Source organism: Drosophila melanogaster, chromosome 2L, assembly GCF_000001215.4.
Source record: "Drosophila melanogaster chromosome 2L".
NCBI classification, from domain to species: domain Eukaryota; kingdom Metazoa; phylum Arthropoda; class Insecta; order Diptera; family Drosophilidae; genus Drosophila; species Drosophila melanogaster.
Genome location: NT_033779.5, coordinates 21,780,703 through 21,804,160, shown reverse-complemented (window position 1 = coordinate 21,804,160; position 23,458 = coordinate 21,780,703). Strand labels below are relative to the sequence as shown.

Genomic DNA, 23,458 nt, shown 5'->3' with positions numbered 1-23,458 from the left:
AAATGGGGATCGGCGGGGGCTTGTTAATGTAGAGCATTCTCATTCATGAAACGGTCGAGTGGTCCGCCTATCTAATTGAAGTCATAGACGACTCTGACACTTTTTAATTATGTCACTTACTCTGCAGCCTCGGTCACAGGGGGTGAGTATTTTGACTCACATGCTAGAGCTTTTAAAATTGCGGGTCAGGATACACCTTACTTAAAAGGATGCAACTAAGTTGGCGGCGCATCCAGTAAATAATAATATAAAAATAAAATAATAATAATAATCTTAAATAAAAAAATTTAAGAAAATTAAAATTTCTATTTTCATATGGTATATCAACAATGAAATAGATGAATGGCAAGAAAAATAGAATATAATTAAGTATATATATAATATATATATATATACATATAAGAATAAAAATAAAATATAATATATAATAATAATAATTGTTATTCAAGAAATATAATTGATGGCAGCTCAGAGCTCAGGCTGAACACCAAGAAATTAACCATAGTTTTGCATCGATCCGAAACACAAAACTGAGACTTCTACAGCGATCCACAGGGAATAATCTTAATTTGAAATCAAAAGTCACGATACAGGCACTTGCAGAGACTCGCTTTTAAATTGGATTAGAAGTATTCATGCGATCTTTTGGCACTGGGAGCTTGAAAAAGAGCTGGTAGAGCTGGAAGCACGCATAAAGGGACAACTAGCGTCATCCAACAATGAAACTTCAACAAGCAACAACCGAGAAACCACAAGCAGCGACAACTACGACAACAATCGAAAAATGGATGAGCAGCCGAGGTAAATAAATCAAACTGATTTATAGTCACTCGAGGAGTCCAACGGGCTCGAAACAATGGCAGTATTGAAAAAAAGGGGTGTCAATGTGGTGGGAAGTCCACGCGTGACAAATCAAATGAGAGGTGGACGGACAGCGAAGTAACGTCACTAGGGGACCTGCCAAGCCAACTGCAGGATGCACTTGCCGAATTGGTTGGCAAAAATAAGCACGGTGACTGATTAAATTGCTTCGAAGTCCGGCAGCTTGATGGTGACACATCTACAACCACTAAATGGTGGAGTTGAACTGAACTGACTGACGTTGGTTGGACAACTGACAAATGCGACTGAAAAGTGATTTACATATAGTAGGTGAGCGAACCAAAACGTTTCGAAAAGTCATCGGCTCCATACATTTGGGGTTGATTGCTCCTGGGGCAGCTATATATATATATACATATATATTTATATATTGTATACTAGATTCGTCCAAAACAATTAAAGTATATACATAGATTCTTGATCAGGATCAATAGCCAAGTCGCTCTGGCCCTGCATCTCCGTCCGTATGAACGTCTCAGGAACTATTAAAGCTAGAAGGTTGATTTTAAGCAAATAGACGTTTTTGAAAAATGTTTTTATATTTTTATTAGTCTTGTAAATTTCTATGGTTTTGCCAAAATAATTGTTTTGCACGTGGCACTTCAACGCCCACAAACCACCAACACCTGCTAGCTTTTGTACATAGCTCCTGTGATCTGGACGATTATATGAATGGACAGTTCCATCGACCCGGCTATTGATCCTAATCAAGAAAATATATATGGTGGGAAACGCTATTTTCTACCTGTTACATACTTTTCAACGAATCTAGTATATTCATTACTTTAGCGTATATATAAAAACGGAAATGCAATTAACCATACAGAAACATCAAAACCTTTCACGATGCTTAGTCTAATCTTTCTAGCATTTAAAGTGTTAGAGATCTGACAGGCAGTCTATGTAGGTTTGGAAACTATTCCGCTATATCCTTGCACTCCGTTGTTCAATATCAGTTTCAATATCAGTCAGAAGACAGTTCCTATGGCTGCTCGGTAAAACCGTGAGTAAATTTTTTGTACCTAACTATACTCCCAAGGTATAAAAAGAATGCACATCTTAATGTCACGTAGAAAGAAAAGTTGATCTATAAAAAAAAAATTTTTTTGTGACCATCACATAAAAATGTGATCTTTTCTCAAATTACTTCCTGTGCATGGGCACATTTTTAGGTGCGGAAATTAAAAATTACGAAATATTACCGTAGTTAAATCTACAATATTTGTTCCTTTGCCAAAATGCGCTACATTTTGTTCGTCTTCTCTGGTGCTCGTCGTATCTTTGTTGCTGTGGCATTTATGGGAAAATCATGAGGTTCCCTGCTGCACTTGCTCAGAAGCCAGAATTGTTCCGCAGTAAATGGTCTGTTTGGATGTGGTTCCCAAAAAGTCCAAACACACAGATACCACTCATGGCCATTCCGCAAAACGCATTGGGGGTGTGTCATTGGTGCATCCGTGGCTTGGTAGAGGAGCGTTTTGTTTTTGGCATTTATGCATGCCACTAAATCTTGCTCACTCACTCAAATGTGTTTCGGTCTGGTTTTTCGGTCCGTGCCCAAAGGATGCTGCCGAAATTAGCTTAAAAGCCGACTACAGAGACTTTGGAGCTCCCAATGGCATCCGCATAAATTCTCCCCGCATACCCCAACCTTTGACCAAAAAATCAAAATCGAGTGCAACGCTTTACCAACTCAATCACCCTGGCTCTGGTAATTATTTTGTGACGCCAAATGGGAGGCTTACGGCCACGGACTCCCTCCTGAAGCCCCCGGCCTCCTGGCCACAGGACTATGTTCAGTCCTTTGACCGGCAATCGAGTTTTTGGTGCAGCTGATGCCGCCGCAGTCGACTCGTAAATATGCACGCATGTCCGGGTCCAAGTTCCAGGGGGGTTGGGCGTCTTTCGGTGGACTGGAGTGGTGTTGGAGCGCGCAGGCCGTACCGGGTGCAGCTATTTATGCGCTTTATGCATCGTGCGTGTCCTGCCCATTTGGTCGCCGTTGTGAAATCTGTGCGCCAGATAAATTCCAAGCCCAAAAGGTTCATGAAAATGCAATTTTATTTTCTAAAAACATAGACGCACATTCCAGCGCACTCGGACGGCCGAACACATGCCGCCCACAGTGTACAGAAGGTGTCCTCCTGGCGGGGAGTGGGAATCGGATCGGATGCAGAATTGGATTGGATTGAGTTGGGTGGCTCAGTTGTTGTGTTGACCAACGCCGCTGTTGTCCAATCGGGTATGAAATGATGCGTTTTAAACCAGGACGACTAATCGGCAAAGTCGGATTGGCTTGGTACGGTGGGTGTATTCAAGAACTTGTCAAGTGGAATTTGAAGAAATACTGTTATATACAACTGAATCGAAGCTCACAGTACACGAATCAGTTCATTAGATCTTTATTTATTTATTCAAAATTTTATATTTATATAAATAGCTTAAATACCTTATATCCTAGAGCTTAATGGCTTGCATAATTCCCGATCCACCGTGCTTCATTTGCTGTGGTCTCCGCAAAGTCACCAATTGAGTGCAGCTGGCCGGCGCGCTACACGATTGACGATTGGAACAATCCTGTGAGCCACAACACACACATGGGGTAGGCCAGGACACTCCTCTGGTCATCATGGCGGCTGCGTTGCCGGGCTCCTAAATATCGACAATCAATGACAGTCACTTGTCCTGCAAAATTAGATTTACGCCATGGAGCATTTTCAGCGCTTTATGGGCCAGTGCAGTGGAGTGCGGCGGAGGCGAGCGACAACAGAAGAGGACAATTCCCAAGCGAGGAAATTGGAAAAACTGCTAAAGGATCTGGTCCTAATTTCATCCTGGTCCGCAGTATAGTTGCAGCATTTGCGAATTGAATTCGATTGGTCGAAAGTCCGGGAAGGAAGAGTATGAACAACGGGCTCGGACCCTTTTGCGACGGGGAATTGCCGGGTGCGTTAAATTGAATTTGAATTGAATCCAGCTAGCGGAAGACAAAGCATATTTCGTTTAATTTTGCCAGACAAAAGTCCTTTGTAACGTTATGATTTCGTTATATCTCTTCCTTTGCTATTTTGGCTGAGAAAATTGCACATATAGTTGGAAAGCATCTTATTTCTAGTGTCTTTGCTTGTACCACTATCAAGTGTCCTTGTTTTGTGTGGAATCCTAGAGCTCTATTTAAGGTATTAGCCAGAGTTATGAAACCGCAATACAAAATGTGGTTCTTGTGCTTATTCCATTGAAAAGATCAATTCGTAAATCAATAATGTTGTTGATGCGTATACTGTTTACAGTCTCAATTTCATGTTTTGTATTATAAAATTGCTTACAGATATTACAGATTATTACAGATAATTTACAGATAAGCCTGTATAATTATCCACACATGATAAAGACGTAAAACTAATCTGGGTTTATCGTAGCCGTAAATTAATACATATCCCTTTTTTTCTGTCTTTGCTACTCTTTTCAATTAACTGTGTTCTCCAATCGCATGGAAAAGTTAACCATGTGGCTGCACTTTGTTTTCTTTTTAGACAACGTGTTTTAATGGCCCGGCAACGGCAGCTCACCCAGTATGCCGAGCTCCCATGGACAACATCCCGAGAACGACTACATCAACAGAGCTTTGACGGCCTGTGACTCCGGATTCATGGTTTCAGAGCTTCGGTGATTCGGTGTTTCAGTGTTTTGGTGTATGGGTCCCATTTAAAATCACTTTGCGGCTTCGCCCATCCCGCGCGCTCTGCATAAATAAGCGGCATTTGGGTTGAGGTGGGTCTTGCCCCTTACATCCCGCCACCTGGCACCTGTCGTCCCTTTGGAGGACTCACTTGCATCCCGTCATTTGCTTATCCTTTGGACGGACTTTCCGCGTTGATTGATGGCAACTTTTGGAGCCTGGCGAAGACTAAGTGGCCCGATGGTTTCCTCCCTCGATAACCTTTATGGCTGCGGTTGGTGCTAAGTTATGACGTGTTAATAATGGCGCATAAGCACAGAAGTTGTGGGCGTCACCTGTCTGAATTTAAGTGACGCATGCGAGGCCGAAAGTCGATTCATTCATCGGAGCAGCAGTAGATGGCGCACGCGAAATTGATTGATTGTTAATCAGAAACTGAGTAAGCCACACAACTGAAAATTGACAGAATTTAAAAAAATATTACCAACTTCAATTGTCTATATAATTCATATTTCAAAAATATATGATAAATGATATAGGAAATGAACGCTTTAGTAATTATCAGGCCCTTTTTGCGAAGTAAGTCAGCGATTTTCGCTTGCATGCTACAGCTAGTCGCTCCACGCCCACCAATTCTCATCTTTTTAGAAGCCTGCACAATGAAGATCCGAGATGCGATCACTAAATAGTGATCCTCTGGTGCTGTTCGAGCATTTCAAAATATTTTAATCGTGGATTTCAGTGGATGTGAAGATTTATGAACATAATAATAACAAATTTGCTAATTGATTTATTGTCGAGTGTATAAACACCATTCGCTTAATTTATGCCGCTGCCGTCTGAGTATTCCTTCCTTTTGTACTTCCTTTGAACCAGCTCGGAGTCAGCGAATTTATGCACTGGAGGAGCAACCAGTGAGCTAAAGCAATCAGGCCGGGCATCGAACGACGAGCACTGGGCGCGCATTTTGGGATGGGATGATGTACGACGAATGTCCTGCTACAGTCGCAAGCACACACACTCACACTGGTGCACAAACCGTTCATTATAAAGGAGTCAGGTCGTCAGGTGAGCTGAGCGAGAGACAACGCAACCGCAGGCAATCACTGGCAACAGGCAACACAAATTAATTATTAATCAACGGGAGAAGAAGCATCTGAAGGAAGTGGGGACCGTAACCCTCCCCTTCAACGCTCGATCCGCGATCGTCCAGCCACGAGAGTGATTTATGCCCTCAAGTCTCTGCTCCCAGAGCTAACGAATCTCAGAAAGCCAGCCCCTATCCAAGCCCCAATGCCAGACCGAAACCAACTGACAATGTTCCGGCCAAGATGGACGATGCCGATGGACGGCGATGGAGATGAAGACTAAGCCCAAAACCAAGACGAAGACGAAGGCCATGCAATCAAGCCCGGCCAACACTCAGCGGTAGATCGCACACAAGGTCAAGCACTCAAGCAAAAATGCCGGTGCTTGATTTTTAATTTAGTTTTAATTTTTTTTATATATTTTTTAAATACTTGGCTTTAAACAACATATGAAGCGATTAAATTAAACAGATTAACTTACATATAGCATTTGGGTATGGGAAAAACTTTTATTGTTATTATTTGCCATTGACTTATGGATTACCCAGATTTTTTAGAATGTAGGGAACTTTCATATTCTTAAAACGGGGATTTTCTTTAGTTTTATTATTGCGTTTTATTAGCAGATATCAATTTAATTCAATACAAGAGAGAAGGCTATAGTCGAGTTCCCCGACTATCAGATACCCGTTACTCAGCTAGTGTGAATCCAAACGCGAAATTTTATAATTTTTCTGGAATATCGGTATCGATATTGGGAAATAAAATGAGAACAAATTATAAAATTGTTCAAAAGTGTAGGCGTGAGCGGATCGGCGGCTTTTGGGCGTTAAAGCCATGGCAAACATTTTTTGCAAATCGATAGAAATTTTTAAGACTTATAAATTTATGGAAAAATTTCGAATTTCGAAATTTCGTTTTGTGCGGCTTGTGGGCGTAAGCCACTAACATGGGTCAACAAACTTGCGCTGCGGCTTTGGGTCTAGAATCTGTATGCTCTCTCTTTTATAGTTCCTGAGATCTCGACGTTCATACGGATAGACGGACATAACTATATCGACTCGGCTATTGATCCTGATCAATAATTTATATACTTTATATAGTCGAAAATGCTTTCTTCATCCAACGAATCTTTTGTAGTATACCCTTTTACTGTACAAGAGCGAACGCTGTAGTCGTGCTCCACGGGGTGTACGAAGGGCACAAGATATACTTCATTTGATTAAAACTGATTCTACATTCTTATCTAGTACACTTACAATCTAGTATACTTACATATATTTACTGTCCTGATGTAGGGTAGCGATGACTCGTTTTTCTCGCTTGGTTTCGGAATCTGACTAAAATATTGAGAAACTGTAATATATAACCAATATTTTTCGTTGGCTATAATGTCTGCTGCAGGGCGTCCAGCAAGAAGACTTCGCCGCTCTGTGAGCCTTTTGGTTCCACCCATATCAGTCAGCCCCCAAGTACGTCAGTCAGTCAGCGAATGGATGTTGTCCGTTGGTCCGGAGTCAGTCCGCCCGTCCGACTCTGACTGCCCATCGCACATGCAATGGCCGCAGCATTATCATTTGGGATACTCAGATCTTGGCGTGTCGAATTCAGCTTGCGGTGTCCGGGGTCCGCGCGGCGGATTGTGGAGATGGTATGGGAGGGCCTCAAGTTGCAACACAGACACTGGGCGAATCAGAAATGCCAGAATTGAAATCGCAGTTTAAATCATTTCTCGGTGGAACTGCTGCTTCTTCAGCGCCTCCTCGCCTACATGGTGCCCAGTCACAATCGCCTCAAATCTCGAATAACAAATCGCATAATTACGGGGAAGCGGCTGTCCATTGCGTACCCTCTCGCTCCCACTCTCTGCCATCAGTGCGTCCCGCTCTAGTCTTCTGCCTGGCAGCCAAACGAAGACGAAGGAGCGAAGGCTCGAGACGGCGATGCAATTCGGATATGAAATATTTTAGCTAAATGGCAGCCGAAGAAACAAAAATGTGGGATTGAAGCGTATAAATCAGCGGGTATTCGCTCCGTTGCCCTCTGGAGCCCACCTCTCATTTCGGTCCTTTGGATGCTGCATCAATATGTGGATGTGCAGCGGCTGTGTGGTGTCTATGTGAAGCATAAAATCAACCTGAGGCGATAAATCGAAAAGATTTTGCGCTGAACACGCAATTAGTTCACCTCTAGTGGAGGATTCCAATGACATGGAAAAATGGTTTTGATTTCGCAATATAAATGGATTTGCCTTGTGTCCCCGATTTCTATGGACACAACTGAAGGCAGAATATGTGTGAAATGTTTTCTTTGATTGGTGAATTAACATTCTTTTCTTTCTCTATCTACTATAATATACAATATTTTTTATTTATTTTTTTTTTAATTATTGCTCTTTTAAATATACGAACCAAACACACGTTAGAAAATATTGATATTTTCGGGACTTTACGTTGGACAAAACCAGACACTGCTATTCTTATGAACAGCATAAAAGTTGTGAATTTGCTCAAGAATTTAAGCAGAAAAGGATAACATGAAAAACTATTGGGATTTTCTTTTTATTCCTATATACACATTCCATTTTACAAAAATAAGTGAAATAAAAAGTCGATTCCAAAAAGGGAAAATACCTTTGTATTTCTTAGTTTCCCTCGCACTGCTATTTTATTGAACACAGCTGTAAATACATACATATCTGGGACACAAACGATGAGACACAACTGCGAAACATATTCTACACCTTAAAATATTTAAATAAGAAGTAAAAAAGAGTTGAGTAAAAAAACTAGACAGAACCGATCCAAATATTCTTTATTAAGATCAATAGCCATCTCAATCTATCCGTTCGTATTAACCTCGAGACCCCAATAGACCTTAACCGTTAGGAATTATAGCTCGATAAATGTATATATGAAAAAGATCACGAAGTCCAATCAAAAAAAATTGTAAGTAAATTACCCCCTAATCAGAAATCTCTGGTGTTTTTCGAACTTAAAAACCACTCAAATATTCGAACTTCTCTCTCTCAGTTGCACAAACGATTTCGAATTTCGAACTTCTTGTGGGAGAAGCAACTCGTCGCGTGCGTCGTACGCTTGCTGGTGAAAAGTGCGCTGTGAATTATGTTTTATTATCTGTGTTTTACAGTTTGTTCTATCGAATTTAAATGAAAATACGCATCAGCAACAGTGTTTAAGCTCTGCTTTGATGAGAAAAAACTATTTCCTCTAATCCAACCTTGCTACTTGCACTCCGATCCACAGGTTCGTAATATACATATGTATACCCCAAAATTATAAAATAAAATGAACATATTTATGTTTCGACTTGAACTAAGGTAAATACTATGGAATTATTGTTTGGTAAATACATTTTGGTTGCTTTTGGCCATTAAATTGTCATTAATTAAAGGTTTGCTTGCATACCGACAAAAATCAGCTGTTTTGCGGTTTGTAGGGTCAGTGGCGTACATCTCAAGAGGGGGTTAAAACATTTTCGTGTAAGCTAACAACTTGAAAGAATCTATTAGTGGTTGATATGGTACCTATGTTTTGTGAGTACGTTTAAGAACTAATAAATAAATATTTCGTTGTTTATTATTAGCGAAATGTTACCATATATTTTGTAACAATTTCCTAGTTCGAGACCCTCATCCGAACGCCTCTGTCCACAGACTGTTTTCGAAAATTCGACAAGCGAAAGAGCAAGAACAGTTATTGTCTCGTGAGCACAAGAGCGCGACCGGTTTCTGTTTCGCTCTCGCATGTTTGAGTGATTTCGAAAGATGGATGAGTTACTTCGAATTTTATGGGAGAAACAAATTTAATTCCATTTGTCGCCATTTCTGAAAAAATTAATCATTTTACAAATTAAATCGGAAGAAAATAAAATGAAATAAAAAATAAAGGTAAACCAACAATGCGTCGACGAATACATAGTAACGAAAAAATTCACTTTTGTTAAGTTTTTTCAAACATTTAACGTACATGTACATGATTTAAAATATTATTCTTTGCTATTCAAAAAATGTTACTAGGATTGCATCTCCCTAGGATAATATATTATTAAATAAACAATTACACGGAAAACTTGTTTTTTTCTACACCTATTACTTGTTGTTTAAAAAGGACATAGAGAGAAGAGTTGGTCCGTTTGATGGTCGAGACTTCGGAAACTAAAAAAGCCGAAATTTTTAGCTATCAAGGTTTTTGCAGAATGTTGCCGAGCCCACGTCAACGTCCACAAAACCGCCAAAAAATTTACTCCCACACTTTTACAAAATGTTTTCAGTTTTCTGCCCTTATAGTAAAATGGTATACTAGATTCGTTGAAAGAATATATGTACATATTCATAAGTAGATATTATTATAGATGATACTTATGTAGTAGCTCATTTTCATTATGTGTTATCTATAGGAGCTGTATTTGCTATTATATCAGGTTTAATTCATTGATACATATGTATCAATATATGTACATATGTATCATTCATTGATAGCCCAGTCGATCTGGCCATATACATATGCCCGTCGTTATAAACGTCGAGATCAGGAGACTAAGCATACAGATTCTAGAGACATTGTAATAGAAATGTCAATTGCCAATTTTTATAGATTCTTTGTACCAAAAACATTTTGTTTACGCCCCTCCTAACTACCTACAAAACGCACAAAACGGCCAGGACAACATATTAGAACAATTTTGTCATATCTTCTCATTTTATTTGCCAAAATCGATATAATAAATATCGCTATGACAAAAAAATGATGACATTTAATCTGATAGTAGTGGAACTTGACTATAGCATTTTCTTTTGTTCTTATTTTCCCTTTTTCTTTCTCCAACTTTTATCAATATGCAAAAACAATTTTTTTATGTATGTAAAAGCTATAAAACATAAAAAACAAAATTTTTTAAGGAATTTCCTTGTTTCAAAATGTTTTCATATATCCAAACTATTTCTAAAAGGAGCCCTAAACATAAACGCAAACATATATCCTCTTTGGTCTATTTGGAAATTAATAAAACGGACTTTTGCATGGAACGAATTTAAGCCAGCCTATAGTCAAGGTACAAAGCTGGTAAAAGTGCGAATTAGAATTTTCAACATTTTTCTGACATATCGATCGAAAGAAATATAAACTAAGTAGTAACGGGTAAAAATATTAACCAAAGATCGGATGGAAAATAGTTTGGCCATAAATACATACATACGTATATACAAATTGGAAGGTAAGGTGCCCTGTAAGCCGATGAACATTTGAGGAGCTCATAAAAAATGACTTAAAATTAATGTATTGAAATGTATTCGATTGGTAATCGAAAACATTTAAATTCTAAATTGCAAAATTTGTCGCTGATTTATTGTTTTGTAGAGCAGCATTTTTACGAAACTTCTGCGCAGGGCCAGTTTCCGAACCAAAGTGAATACAACAATGAAGAAATGGCTATTCCTTGTCTCACTCACTCACCAAACTCCATTGAAATGTCACTCAATTCCGTGTCAGATTGGCCACGCTCACTGGCCATCGTTCCTCTCAGAAGTTAGGAGTTAGTTAATTCAAGTTCTGAAATTTTTAGAAATGGAAGATATAAGATAACATCTTAGTTAGTTGAAAAAAATAACAACATAATATAAAATAATTAGTTGAAAAATATAAAAGAAAATTAATAAAAATAAAAATAAAAATTAATAGAATTTTATTTCTACCAAGACGTTATCTTCCATGTACTTTCGCAAAGGACATATCTGTTTAAACGACCCTGTCAACCATGTCCTTCATGCTCTTTTCTATTTTCAAAATGTATCCTATGCCCAAGACATTGACAATAGCAAGGACGAAAAGCGGACAACAAAGCAGAAGCGAATCAGAAACGCAAATAATATAGGATAACAGGAGAGCTGCGAATCCTGGAAATGCCTACAAGAAGGGTGGTGTTTTTAGACGGGTGGATGAGGGCGCCCCTCGGTAGACAATTAAAAATATATTTAAGCTGCCAGAGGTCTTGGGTCTAAACTTACTAAATGACTGACAAGTCCGTTGCCTTCGAAGCAAAACACTGCCCCGAAAAAGCGGGGCTGTTAAAAACAAGACAAAGGGAATTTTAAGAAAACTTCCCTCGCTTTTGTTTTTCCCTCCAAAGCACTCGTGTTTTTTTTTTTTCACCCACTCCAACTTCTCCAATCCGTAGCAAAATCAGTTTGAGTTGTGTGATTGTGTACGTGAGCATAACGGTTAAGGTGGCCAAGACTGGGTGCAGTCCACCCCAATGGCCACCCCCTGTCAGAATTGATTGATTGAATTGCCACTTTATGAAATTTGTGAGTCTTCGGAGATGTGCGTGGAAATTCGTGTTCTCGTCTTCGCCTTTCCTCTGGGGTGGATCCGTACGGTGGGTGGGTAGGGGTTTTTCTTGGGCTGGGTGGCTCTCCGAGGGTTGTTCCTTCTGATTTGTGTTTGTGTGCGCGCTGGCTAACAATTTGCAGCATAAAATACATAAAATTATGTGCAGCGCTGAGGCGGCCATTAAACTTGATAGATTTATGACGGACAGCAGCAAGGGAGCCGTACAAAAACAAAGCGAAAGTGTCTGAATGGGGTCTTGTCTTTCAGGCCAACCCCCGTGCAGATATAAAGATAGCTGATTAAAATTGCAAAATTGTCCAAATGAGATTTGGCGCCCAGCGGATATTCTGGAAAATGTCAGCGATTTATATATTTTGTTGCCTTATACATTTTAATACTTTTATATATTTACGATTAGCTTTAAGATTATAATTATATCTTGATTTAAACAGAATTAATATGAAAGCATATCAAAGCATATTACTCAATTATACACCAAGATTTTTTTTTAGAGAACGTGCAGATACTGGTAATGCTACACCGATTCTCACACTTACAAATCCATGCTCATTTTCTTGCGGTCAATTGTTGCCTTAGCCACAACATTGATTTAAATAAAATCAAAACATAATCTAAACAAGCCTCTAGACATGGGATTTGTATTTTCGGAAGAGTAGTGGGTATTTAACAGCCGACTCACTTGTTTCTTATTTTATACAAGGCAAGTGAAAACTCTACAGTCGAGTCTCTCGACTCTCAGATACCCGTTTCTCAAATAGTGGGAGTCAAAGCGAAAAAATTTAAAATTGGCCAAGTAAAATAAAAAAAATGCACACATTTTTTCAATGATGGAAATTGACAAGACAAACAATAAAAGATAAGACACAACAAAGTATGGTCGTGACAGTTTAGTTTAGTTTCTAAAACGCGGTTGCACAACGTGGGCGCCACTAGAATTTGGATGCTTTTGGCTTTAATAGTTCCCGAGATCTCGGTTACTGATCCTGATCAATAATTATGGACACCTTACAGGGAATCGCTCCAATTCAACAAATCTAGTATACCCTTTAACTCTACGAGTAACAGGTATTAAAATCAATGAACTTGAATCTCCTTGGGCTACTTCTTGAATAACCGTAATGAAAAAGCATCCAATTTAAATGCAAAATGAAATGGAGTGAAAGGCTTATTAGAACAGATGGGCGAAATTAAGAACTGGCCCAAATAAATGAAGTAAGATATCTAGAACCTATTTCTTTTTTTTTCTGGAGCTGGCAATTACAAAATGATTGAATGGTAATTTCGGAGGAAATGTTGGTTTTTGCCTTTTCTGTTTCAGGTCTATGAGGCTGTTCGGGTGCGTATGTTTGGAACTGGCATAAATTCCCATTATTTATGGAGGCTGCCCCTGTTTGTGATATTTTATTTCGCGCAAGGCAAGCGGAGTATAATTTGCGCCCAAAACAAACAACACTACAAAAAATGCCGAAACTTAACAAAGAAAAAGCGTCCTGAATGTTTGGAATTAATTGCCCAAGCTCCTCCAATCACAAACAGAAAAAGAAGCTAAGAGAAAGGGAGAAAAAATTGTTTTAATTAATAAAATTGAATGTGTGCGAAAATTGAAAGGATTTTTCCGGCCCCTTGGTGGTGCTGTTGTTGTTTCTGCGGCATTCATCTTCGACGCTCATTCGCAGGCTTTCCTCATTGGTCTCATTTTGAATGCAAATGATTTATGCCAGAAAGTGTCCTGGCCGAAGAGTCGGGGCCAAAAACTGGATTAGAGGGTGCCAGCGTCGGCTCGTTTTGCTTCACACCCCCTAAACTTTTTCGCCCATCGCAAAAGAGCGGGCACAGCCGGCAAAGTTTTAGCCCCAAACTTTGGAGGTCGCCTACGATTCCTCAATAGCCCGAGGGGTATGTGCCGTTAGAACCGAGTGGGCGAGGGGAGTTTTTAAATATTTACTCAACATCCTATTATCCCCATGCGGACTGGGCTAAGGACAGGCAGCGGACCACAACCCGGGCTTGTATCAACATTTAAAACGATAAACTTACCACATACACAGACACCCGACAGAGAAAAATGCAAAAAGGACGAAGGACACGTCTTGTCTGTCACACCAAAATGTCACCGCGGGGTGAATTACTGGCAAACCAAGGGATAAAAATGCTGAACAACAAAAATGTGCGAATGTCGGAAAAATACTGTTGGGCTTGTAAATACCCTTAAGTTTCCCTTAAAAATTTTTTAATAATATTTGAGCGAAGTAAGCTTACATTTAAACAGTAATAATATCATCATACATAATATCAACCCTACATAATCTACCTGACTTTATTTTCAGTGTATTCAAGTTTTTAATCGCTGGAAAGATTCCACTAAAAAAAGGCACTACGTCTATGTGTAAGCAGGACGACATCAGAGCGGGGCACGCGCCTCTCACATACAAACGCACAAAAACACACTGGGACACAAAACAAACAACAATGTGATAGACAGAGCAGGCCAGAAAAAGACACACATAGCGGGTGAAAGGGACAGAGCGACAGGGGGAAATGGGCCAAGCGTGTGAGTGATTTATGGCGCTGCAAGTGACGAGGACGAACCAGAATTCTTCAGGATAATGCCGACATAACGAGATTGTTGTATGTACACATTTTCTCCTTGTTTGCGCCGTCGGTTCGTTGCCGTTGTTGGCTTTCGGATCCGGATGTTCTGGAAGGAGGAGTTTTTGTAGGTGGAGTCGTTTTACGTTGTGTGTACACATAATGACACTTTTCGCTGAATATTCCCGCTCTGTTGTTGGCGTTGCGCACTGCAAATAGGGGCGAGATATATGTATGTATTTATATGTACACATGTGTATATATGAATGTTTCCAGCCAGTGGCGATGTGTGTAACTTGTCAGTTTATTTAACCTGACTGCGTCTGTGGGCGTACTTGAGCCCAAAGGACCTTCAATCAAATCCGTAATCCGTACTCAGTACGTTAATGAGCTTCTCATTAATTTGTCGTCCACAAAGGCTCACCTGATATTTTGTTTATGTCCCCAAGCCCATCGAATTGTGCAAGCCCATCGGAATCTGTTGTTTAAGCTGGATCCGCGCGGGTAAATAAATGTAGGTTTTGCGACATTGAATTCTTTGAATAGGGCGTCATTTGGTAAGCGAGGCAATAATTATTTATCGCATTATTTATGAAAGAAAACCACTTCTTAAATAGGTATGATATACTAAAGTATATCAATTCAATGAATTGCAATCTTTTAAAGAACGTTAATCTTGCGGAAAAAATGACCCATCCTATTGTCCGGAAACCTGTCCTTTTTCTTATTTTCCAACACTGTTATAAAGCTTTACAAAATACTGTTTAGTTTTAGGCCAAAGTAATAATACAATTACAATATAATTTAAATTTTCAACTATACCGCTCCTTACATTCCCCAACTATGATTGATAACACATAGTTCATTCGAACTGTTTTCAGTTATAGCATTAAGAAGTTTAGATAACAATTTGAAATTAATTTTAACTTCTGATATCAGACAAATACATCTTTTAATGAGATAAAAAAAGAGTCGATAGCACATTTACATAAGAATGTTTTGATATCACCTTTTGTAACGAAAAATTATATTGCTCTTATTCCATAAATACAATATATTAAACTTAATCATTCCCAACGCTACAATAGAAAACTAGACAGAATGCTATAGCCGAGTTCCCCGACTATCAGATACTATCCTGAGATAGTGTGAATGTAAACGAGAAATTGCATAATTTTTCTGGGATATCGACAGACATTGTGGAATAAAATGAAAAAAAATTTTAAAATTGCTAAAAAGTGTGGGCGTGACGGTTTGGCGGCTAAGGGCGTTAGATTACTCGTAGAGTTAAAGGGTATATTAGATTAGTTGAAAATTATGTAACAGACAGAAGGAAGCGTTTCCGACTATATAAAGTATATATGTTCTAGATCCGATCCACTCTTGAACCAATTTTCGAAATTTTTTTGTCTTGTAAATAAATTTTTTCTCATTTTATTTCCCAATATCTATCGATATTCCAGAAAAATGATCAAATTTCGCGTTTGGATTCACACATATCTGATAGTCGGGAAACTCGACTATAGCATTCTCTATTGTATTGAATTAAATTGATATCTGCTAATAAAAGCCAATAATAAAACTAAAGAAAGTCCCCGTTTTAAAAATATGAAAGTACCCTACATTCTACAAAATCTGGGTAATCCATAAGTCAATGGCGAATAATAACAATGGACGTTTTTCATATGATTTTTGAAGCCGTATATATATATTCATATGTTTTTAAGTATTTAATAAATATATAAAAAAAATTAAAATTAAATTAAAAATTTAATATCTCGGGTGTGCCTCTCGTTAAATAAAATGGTACATGCACTAGATTCGTTGAAAATGAAAATGGTACGGAAAGCACAAAAGTGTCCTAATCAGATGATATATGAAAGTATTTGTATACATAGTAACACGGCATAGATACGTTATTCATTTCACTGTTTTTGGGACTCCGCCAGTGTCCTTCTTGTCCTGTGTGATATATTTTTCATAATTCCTAATATCCGGCTGAAAATAATTCTAAATGTTAAGTAGAAATTATTTGCAAAACTTTTAGCTCCAACTGCTTGTTGTTGTAAATTTACAACTAAGCTGAGCAGGCGGGCCATCGGAAACCCGAAGCAGGAAAGGAATACCCTGCCGACCACCACCTACCACCCCAACACTCTTCAACCCCCACCGACCGCCGACTTACGTCGATACAAACAAATTCTCATTAATGGCGAGAGAAGGCTGCTGTAGATGAAAACTGAACTGAGGTCTGAGCTCACCCAAAAACAATACACTGAAACTCTGAAAGGGTTTTAATGTAAATGTAAAAGTTTAATTATTTAAGGTGCAATATAATTGCAATTAAATTCCTCGAAATACATATATCTTTCTGCGAAGCCTACCATAGCCCCAATTCGAAAATCTATTTTGCTGACAGCTCAAACTGATTTCTTTCAGTCTGCCCCCAGCGAAATTTTCGGTATTCAAATGAGTCGGACTTGGGTTAGCCAGAGAGTGTGGGAGTGGTTGGTGGTGAAGAAAATATGATTTTGACAGAAAACAACAAAACAAAATCCATAATTCAGGATAAAACATAATTCCGCTCAGAAAGAGAAAGGGAGAGAGAGAGAGCCTGAGCGTGAGTGGGATGGACATATCCCACGCAGATGCACAAGAAAAAGGAAAAGTCTGCATGAAAAGCGTCGAAAAAACAACATTTTGAATTACGGTACAATGGCGGGAAAAGGCAAATGAGCACCCTTGAAAGGGGGTAGCGGGGTCGGGCGACGAAAGGGCGGGGGCGGAGCAGAAACAGTTATTTATTAAATCCCTTTACGCGTTTTTATAACATTTCGAAAATGTTTAAAATGTGGAGACGTGGACGGGGGTATCCATTCGTATTTGCAAGCATCCCTCTCCGGGAAGCGATGTCTGCCTGCCATCGGTTGATTCATGTCGGTGCCAGAGTGTTTGTATCATTAAATTTTTTTGCAAGAAAGCAAGACAATTTATACAGGAGCAGCAGAAAACAACACGCATGATAAGCGCGACAAACGAGCGCGGTCTTAATCCCTTTTGGCAGAAAGATCTCATATTTTTCTAGTTCGTAGAAAACTCAGGAGAGAACTCTATAGTCGAGTTCTCCGACTATCAGATACCCGTTACCTAGATAGCGGAAATGCGAACGATAAATTTCAACTTTTATAGATAGATATCTAATTGGTAATCTAATTGGAAAGAAAGAAAAATAATAATATGAAAAAAAAAACCGAATTTTTGAAAAGAGTGGCCGTGACAGTTTTGGAAGATTTGTGGACGTTAGAGTAGACGTGGCCAAAATGTTTTTGGTATACCGAAAACAATTGGTTGGATAAGCAAAAAAATAGTACAAAAATCAAAACATTTGTTAAAGTGTGGGCTCGGAAGTTTCGCGCCAATTTCCGAAATTACAGCGTATGTACATGCGGACAGACAGACAGACGGACGCTAGTGATCCTGATCAATAATATAATAATATTTCCTTTATAGAGTCGGAAGTTCGGAAGTTTTTAATTGTCATCAAAGTCTTTAGTTAGCAATCCTTTTGATCTAGAAAAGATTTTCATATATTAGTAAATATGTAATAGTCTAGTTTTGATATTCATTCATATTTTTATTAGTCTTGTAAATTTATATCGATTTGCCAAAAAAAATTTTGCCACGCCCACTCTAACGTGCAATATTTTCACGCCCACACTTTGGAAAAATGTTTCGAAATTTCTTCGCCAATTTCTATCGGCATAACACAAACACTTTGGACACGCCCCTTCTCACACCTATATAACGCCTAAAACGGTCACGCCCACAGTTTTAAACAATTTTTCTCATGTTAACCTTTTTTATAATTTTCTCATTCCCCCATATCTATCGATACCCAATAAAAATGATACAATTTCGTGTTCGCGTTCCCACTAGCTGAGTACCGGGTATCTGATAGTCGGGGAACTCGACTATAGCATTCTCTCTTGTTAAATCTGTATATACATATATATAATTTACATATGGTTGTATTAATATTTTAAATATCTGAATTTAGAATTTAACGGTATTCAAGTCTCGCCTTGTTTCCAGATTTTAAAGCCTAATGATACCTATTAAGAGAACTCCGAGATGAAATGGGTAGAAGTTGGAGTAAAATGAAAATGACAGCACGGAAAATAATTCTAATCTGCTCATGAATATTCCGTTTGCATTTTCATTTTCCAAAAAGGACTGGCCAAAGCGTAAGCCATCAACAAAAAGGACAATAACAGGAGCGGAGTAGCAGAGACGGTGTAGGGGTGTGGTTTTTGAGCTGATGCGTAAGCCAAAGAAATACGACGACGTCACTGAGGGAAAAGCGTGCTGGGGTTGTGAGGTCGGAAAAACAGACGCAGGGTGAAGCAGTCGACTAAGTGTACAATGGGAAAAAATATATATATCCCGGCAATCGTTTGTTATTTTATTTTATTGGAGTTGGGCCCACTACACTGTAAAAAAGGCATTAAAAAAGGCATTATACATAATTTGGGTTTTTCACTTGCTCAGTTCTGTTGTTGGTCGTATACAAAAAGTAACTAGGAAAGGAAAGTAAATCCAGGCTTTCCTGTTAAACCAATCTTAGACATATAATGCTTTTTTGGTTACTTATTCACGAATTAAATATTAATAATAAAAGTCGTCAAAGTCTTTTCCATATTTTTATTGCTTTTGTAAATCTGAAATGTGACATTTCTTAAAGCTGTATGGTCTAGTTCCTTAAGCCACAAGCTTTCATTGTCCTCGAGAACGCCTTTGCTTTGCTGGCCATGTTGTTTCTCTCAGTGCCCCGCTCCACGTCCCCCCTCCGGAACTTCGCTGATGGGCAGTCGTCGTTGAAGTGCCGCAGTTGCCAGCTTCATCGTCATTCTCGCTTTGGCCGGCCCTGGACGCCATCGAAATTATAAACTTGGCTGTTAAAGAAGGTTAAGTGATAAATTAACGCCACTGCCCCGGTCTCCGCCAGCAATGTTTTTTGCTTTCTGCTAGGATTGGATTGGAGTGGACTGTAGCTTAGAATGCGAAGGGGAATGCCTTTTGCACGAGTGCACTTTTAAGTTTATTGTTCTTTTTAAAAAGAAACGGGTGACCAAAATGAAGCTCATCTTGAATCGAATAATTACGAAAAGAAGCTATGACATAAAACCAAAGTAAGGTAATACGTTCTATTAATGGCTGTACCTATTGTCCGAGCCTAAGGAATATTTGAAAAAGTGTCCCTAAAAAACATTCATCACAAAATGAGGATTTTGCATATAATACATACAACTAATATAAACTGAACTATCAGATATCCGCTTCTCAGCGTGTGGGAGTGCAAACGAGAAAGTTTAAGTTTAGCTTTTGCGTTTTAATACAAGTTAGCAAGAACAATGTTAAAATGGAAAAAATAAAAAACATTTGAAAAGAGTAGGCATGGCCAGAACAAATATTTCCTAAAAACTAGCTTCACACGAAAAATTATGGCAACTCTGATTTGTTGTCGATAGAATAAGCGAAATGTGCTCCTGCAGTATACGTTGCTGCTTCTTGTATAGCTTGATTATCTTCTCCTTCGTTTATTACTACAACGATGTAGTGGTCGACAACATAATCTTCGAGGAGCACCATCTTGTGGAAAAATACTCTGTGGACACGAAGGGCTGTCGTATGTTGACTATGGTTCCCAATGAATACGACGTAATGTTCCTGTGGCGCGGCCTTCGTAGAGACTTTTGCGCCAGCAACCTAAACCTGACGTCCTTCAGCAATTGCACCTACAACTACCTGAGGACGGAAGTGAACATGGAGTTGGCTAAAGCGAGGTTCGGCGTCGAGACTTTGGAAAGTTTTAAGTGCATGTATTATGCCATGGAGCGACACACCGATTTCGACAATCGCTACTTGTATAGTCGGGAATTCGAGTTGCTAACGGATGGTAATAATACAATTGAGCCCCATGCGGATATCATAAGGGCTGAGTGCTTTATCAACGCTACGAGCATCTACAACGGAGTTCATTTTTACGTTCATCCGACCGACGAATGGCTGCGCACCGCCCAGGGTCTCCCACCTCTGAAGCTGGCTTCCGACGTCGGCAGTTTGTCAGTGTTGATCGTGGGCCTAGATTCTATTTCCCAAATGCATTTCCACAGGAGCATGGCTCGCACAGCCAACTTTCTGCTATCACTTCCGCACGTGGAACTTAAGGGGTTCAATCGGTTGGGTGAGGACGGCTTCGATAGTCTGATGCCGTTGCTTAGCGGTCTAAGTGGGCAGGAATTGAAGGACGTTTCGTCGAACCTCAGCAGTCTGGACAGCTGTCCTTTTATCTGGAAGGTTTTCCAAAAAGCCGGCTACGAAACGGGCCTGGGAGAGGACAACATAGACAAGAGTCTGTTCGTGAAGGGGTTTCGTAAGCCGCCAACAGACTTTTACTTACGGCCTGCTCTTCTAGAGATGTGGCTGAAAACGAGAACGGACGGATTATTTGGCACACACTGCAACGAGAAGGACAATTACGCAATGGTGCTTAGGGAGTTCTTATTCAAGATGCTTCCTCATCATACATCGCACAGGTTCTTTACGTTCCTTTGGTGGACCCAGGGCATCGATCACTTGTTTAACTATGGACGGAAACTGGACCAACCATTCCTGAAAATGTTCAAAGCCATAGGACGGAGTGGTCTGCTTAAGAACACGGTGCTTTTGGTGGTTTCCAACCATGGGTTAAATAAAGGCCGATTTTACAAAACCGTGCAGGGCAAAGTGGAGGAGAGTCAACCCCTGGCGATACTTTGCTACCCCAGGTGGCTGGAAGAACGATATCCGCAGGCCATAGGCAATTTAAAGAGTAACAATCGTCGTCTGGTCACCGCCTTTGATTTACATGCCACTCTCCAGAACTTACCTAACCTGACCTCCCTGGAAGATGAGCAACTGCAGCAGCGCAGAGTGGATTTATGGGCAATGGGGAAAGACATTCCGCGAGGAATAAGTCTTTTCTTGCCCATTCCAGACCATAGAGACTGTTTCTTGGCCGCCATACCCACGGCGAACTGCCTGTGTCAGCAGCCTAGAAATGTCTCGACTTCAGATGGCTATGTTCAGCGGGCAGCCCGTCTCATTATTCGAAACCTCAATAAGATGATCCACACACACACTCCGCCTTGCAAGACTTTATACCTGGATCGGGTATTGACTGCCGATAAGTGGAGACGCATCGCAGATGAGCATCAGTCGGAATTTAGGGTGCGACTGATAGCCACTCCTGGCGAGGGTCAGTTTGAAGGAATCGTTAGGTATACAGGATATAAGCTAGCTGTAGACGGGCATATATCACGCGTTAATGACTATAGAAATGGCTCGCAGTGCATTAGGAACTACTTGATTGAAATGTATTGCTTTTGTCCTTAAGCCAACACTTATCTCATTTCAAATTCTTTTATTTATAACTTGTAAACTAATATTACATTAATAGTTTTTGGCAATATATTCGAGTTCAGATATAAAATAAATCGCCAATAGATCGAACGTTTATGCTTTATTGTTCCTTGGCGTCAAAGTCGGCGTTGTTAAGGTTGAATATATTTCAATTTAAATTTGCGTTAGTCGACTCTGCATGTGTAATCCAAAATCAATTGCTCTGTTGTTTTCCCAAATCTTAGTTTCAGAATGGGAAATTCGTAGAGTGGAGGGTGGTTGCCAAGGCTGTGGAAACTACAATATATAGCCATTTCCCAATTTTTAGTTTTTGAGCCAGCAAAACAATTAAGGCCGGCCGATAGTGCAGGGCTCATTTTTGAGAACTCTCGGCTATTTACATCGATTGTTTTTACAGAGAATTAATACATACAATATAAAAATGCCATCAACATAGATCTTTCTAATGTTTGAATACATATATATATGTATATATATTTATATATTTATATATTTATATACATATATTATATTTATATACATATATTAATGATATTCTTGACCGTGCCATCTGTCCGCTTGAATGTTGAGATTAAGCAGGTTTGTTTTCAACTTTAACGCCTACAAACCGCCCAAAACTGCCACGCCCACTTTAGAAAGAATTGGTTTGCCCTACACTTTTGAACAATTTTTAAATTTTTCGCATTTTCACTAGCAGAGTAATGGGTATCTGAAAGCCGGGGAAATCGACTATTCCCTAACGTGTTTACGCATTAAAATCGATTGAAATTGTCTTATTATGGCTTTGCTTTTGGTCCTAACTCCTTTCTGTCTTATTTATCCCCATTAACATTATCCTCTTCCTTAGAATGACATCATTAGCCCATCTGGGTGAACATGCGGGAAAGCTCAGTCAAATTTCCGATACAGAGAATTTCCCAACATCTGTTCCTTACAGAAACCATGAATACTAGGCATTGGTTTTAATCTGATGATTTATACAAAATTAAGGTCGCCATATAGTCGCATTAATTACGCCTCATAATGAGTGATTTATGCGAGAGCTCAGCCTTGTGCGGCGTCTAGCATCAGCGTGCATTATTCCCTTTCCAGACCGCCACGTCCTTCCTCACATCACAACCTACCGCCGTGATAAGAAGTGTTCTGCCAACGCCTGCGGCCAGAGAGTCACATTAGCACAAATGCCCGTAATTATGCTTTTTATGATGGCACCCACGCCCCTCTCCACCCAGGTCAGTATCCTCTTCGGCCTAGTTGTATTTGTGGTGCTGACTCTCTCTAAAAAAAATGGGTAAAGATTTTACGCCGTTTTAATTCCTCTTTTATGTGCAGCCGGCGTCAATTAAACAAATATTTATAGAATCTTTAAAATGTTTTTGGGACTGATT

The 23,458-nt window shown here is 39.5% G+C and overlaps 2 protein-coding genes and 1 long non-coding RNA gene across 5 annotated transcripts in view, besides 13 other annotated features; all 3 read left to right on the top strand.

The window, feature by feature from the left end:
• The first annotated feature begins 1,400 nt into the window (after positions 1 to 1,400).
• Positions 1,401 to 1,503: a mobile genetic element.
• A 3-nt stretch (positions 1,504 to 1,506) lies between these two features.
• Positions 1,507 to 1,656: a mobile genetic element.
• Positions 1,657 to 5,048: 3,392 nt separating this feature from the next.
• Positions 5,049 to 6,118, top strand: lncRNA:CR44269 (long non-coding RNA:CR44269). Of its 2 annotated transcripts, none has more exons than NR_124419.1 (2): positions 5,049 to 5,140; positions 5,210 to 6,118. It is a non-coding gene; the product is annotated as a long non-coding RNA:CR44269 (long non-coding RNA). The 2 variants fall into 2 exon arrangements; NR_124420.1 differs by having other exon boundaries at positions 5,210 to 6,020.
• A 177-nt stretch (positions 6,119 to 6,295) lies between these two features.
• Positions 6,296 to 6,769: a mobile genetic element.
• Positions 6,770 to 7,968: 1,199 nt separating this feature from the next.
• Positions 7,969 to 8,334: a mobile genetic element.
• Positions 8,335 to 8,456: 122 nt separating this feature from the next.
• Positions 8,457 to 8,519: a mobile genetic element.
• A 194-nt stretch (positions 8,520 to 8,713) lies between these two features.
• Positions 8,714 to 23,458, top strand: part of CG31612 (uncharacterized protein) — a 33,134-nt gene continuing 18,389 nt past the window's right edge. The window contains exon 1 of one of the 2 annotated variants that reach the window (NM_165400.3): positions 8,714 to 8,767. The gene's annotated coding sequence lies outside the window, so the exon portion shown is untranslated. Of the gene's footprint in view, positions 8,916 to 23,458 lie in introns of both variants that reach the window. The other variant, NM_001169571.2, reaches the window with a different exon arrangement.
• Positions 9,799 to 9,936: a mobile genetic element.
• Positions 10,112 to 10,467: a mobile genetic element.
• Positions 12,723 to 12,795: a mobile genetic element.
• Positions 15,704 to 15,838: a mobile genetic element.
• Positions 16,032 to 16,143: a mobile genetic element.
• Positions 17,711 to 17,925: a mobile genetic element.
• Positions 18,288 to 18,603: a mobile genetic element.
• Positions 20,096 to 22,115, top strand: CG11630 (uncharacterized protein). Its single transcript, NM_136280.2, has one exon. It carries the CDS (start codon positions 20,148 to 20,150, stop codon positions 22,041 to 22,043), a length of 1,896 nt encoding a protein of 631 aa, NP_610124.1. The 5' UTR covers positions 20,096 to 20,147; the 3' UTR covers positions 22,044 to 22,115.
• Positions 22,748 to 22,803: a mobile genetic element.

What these genes read in the sequence shown, in the direction of transcription:
- CG11630 (NM_136280.2), top strand. Translation starts at nt 20,148, where the DNA reads ATGTGCTCCTGCAGTATACGTTGCTGCTTCTTGTATAGCTTGATTATC.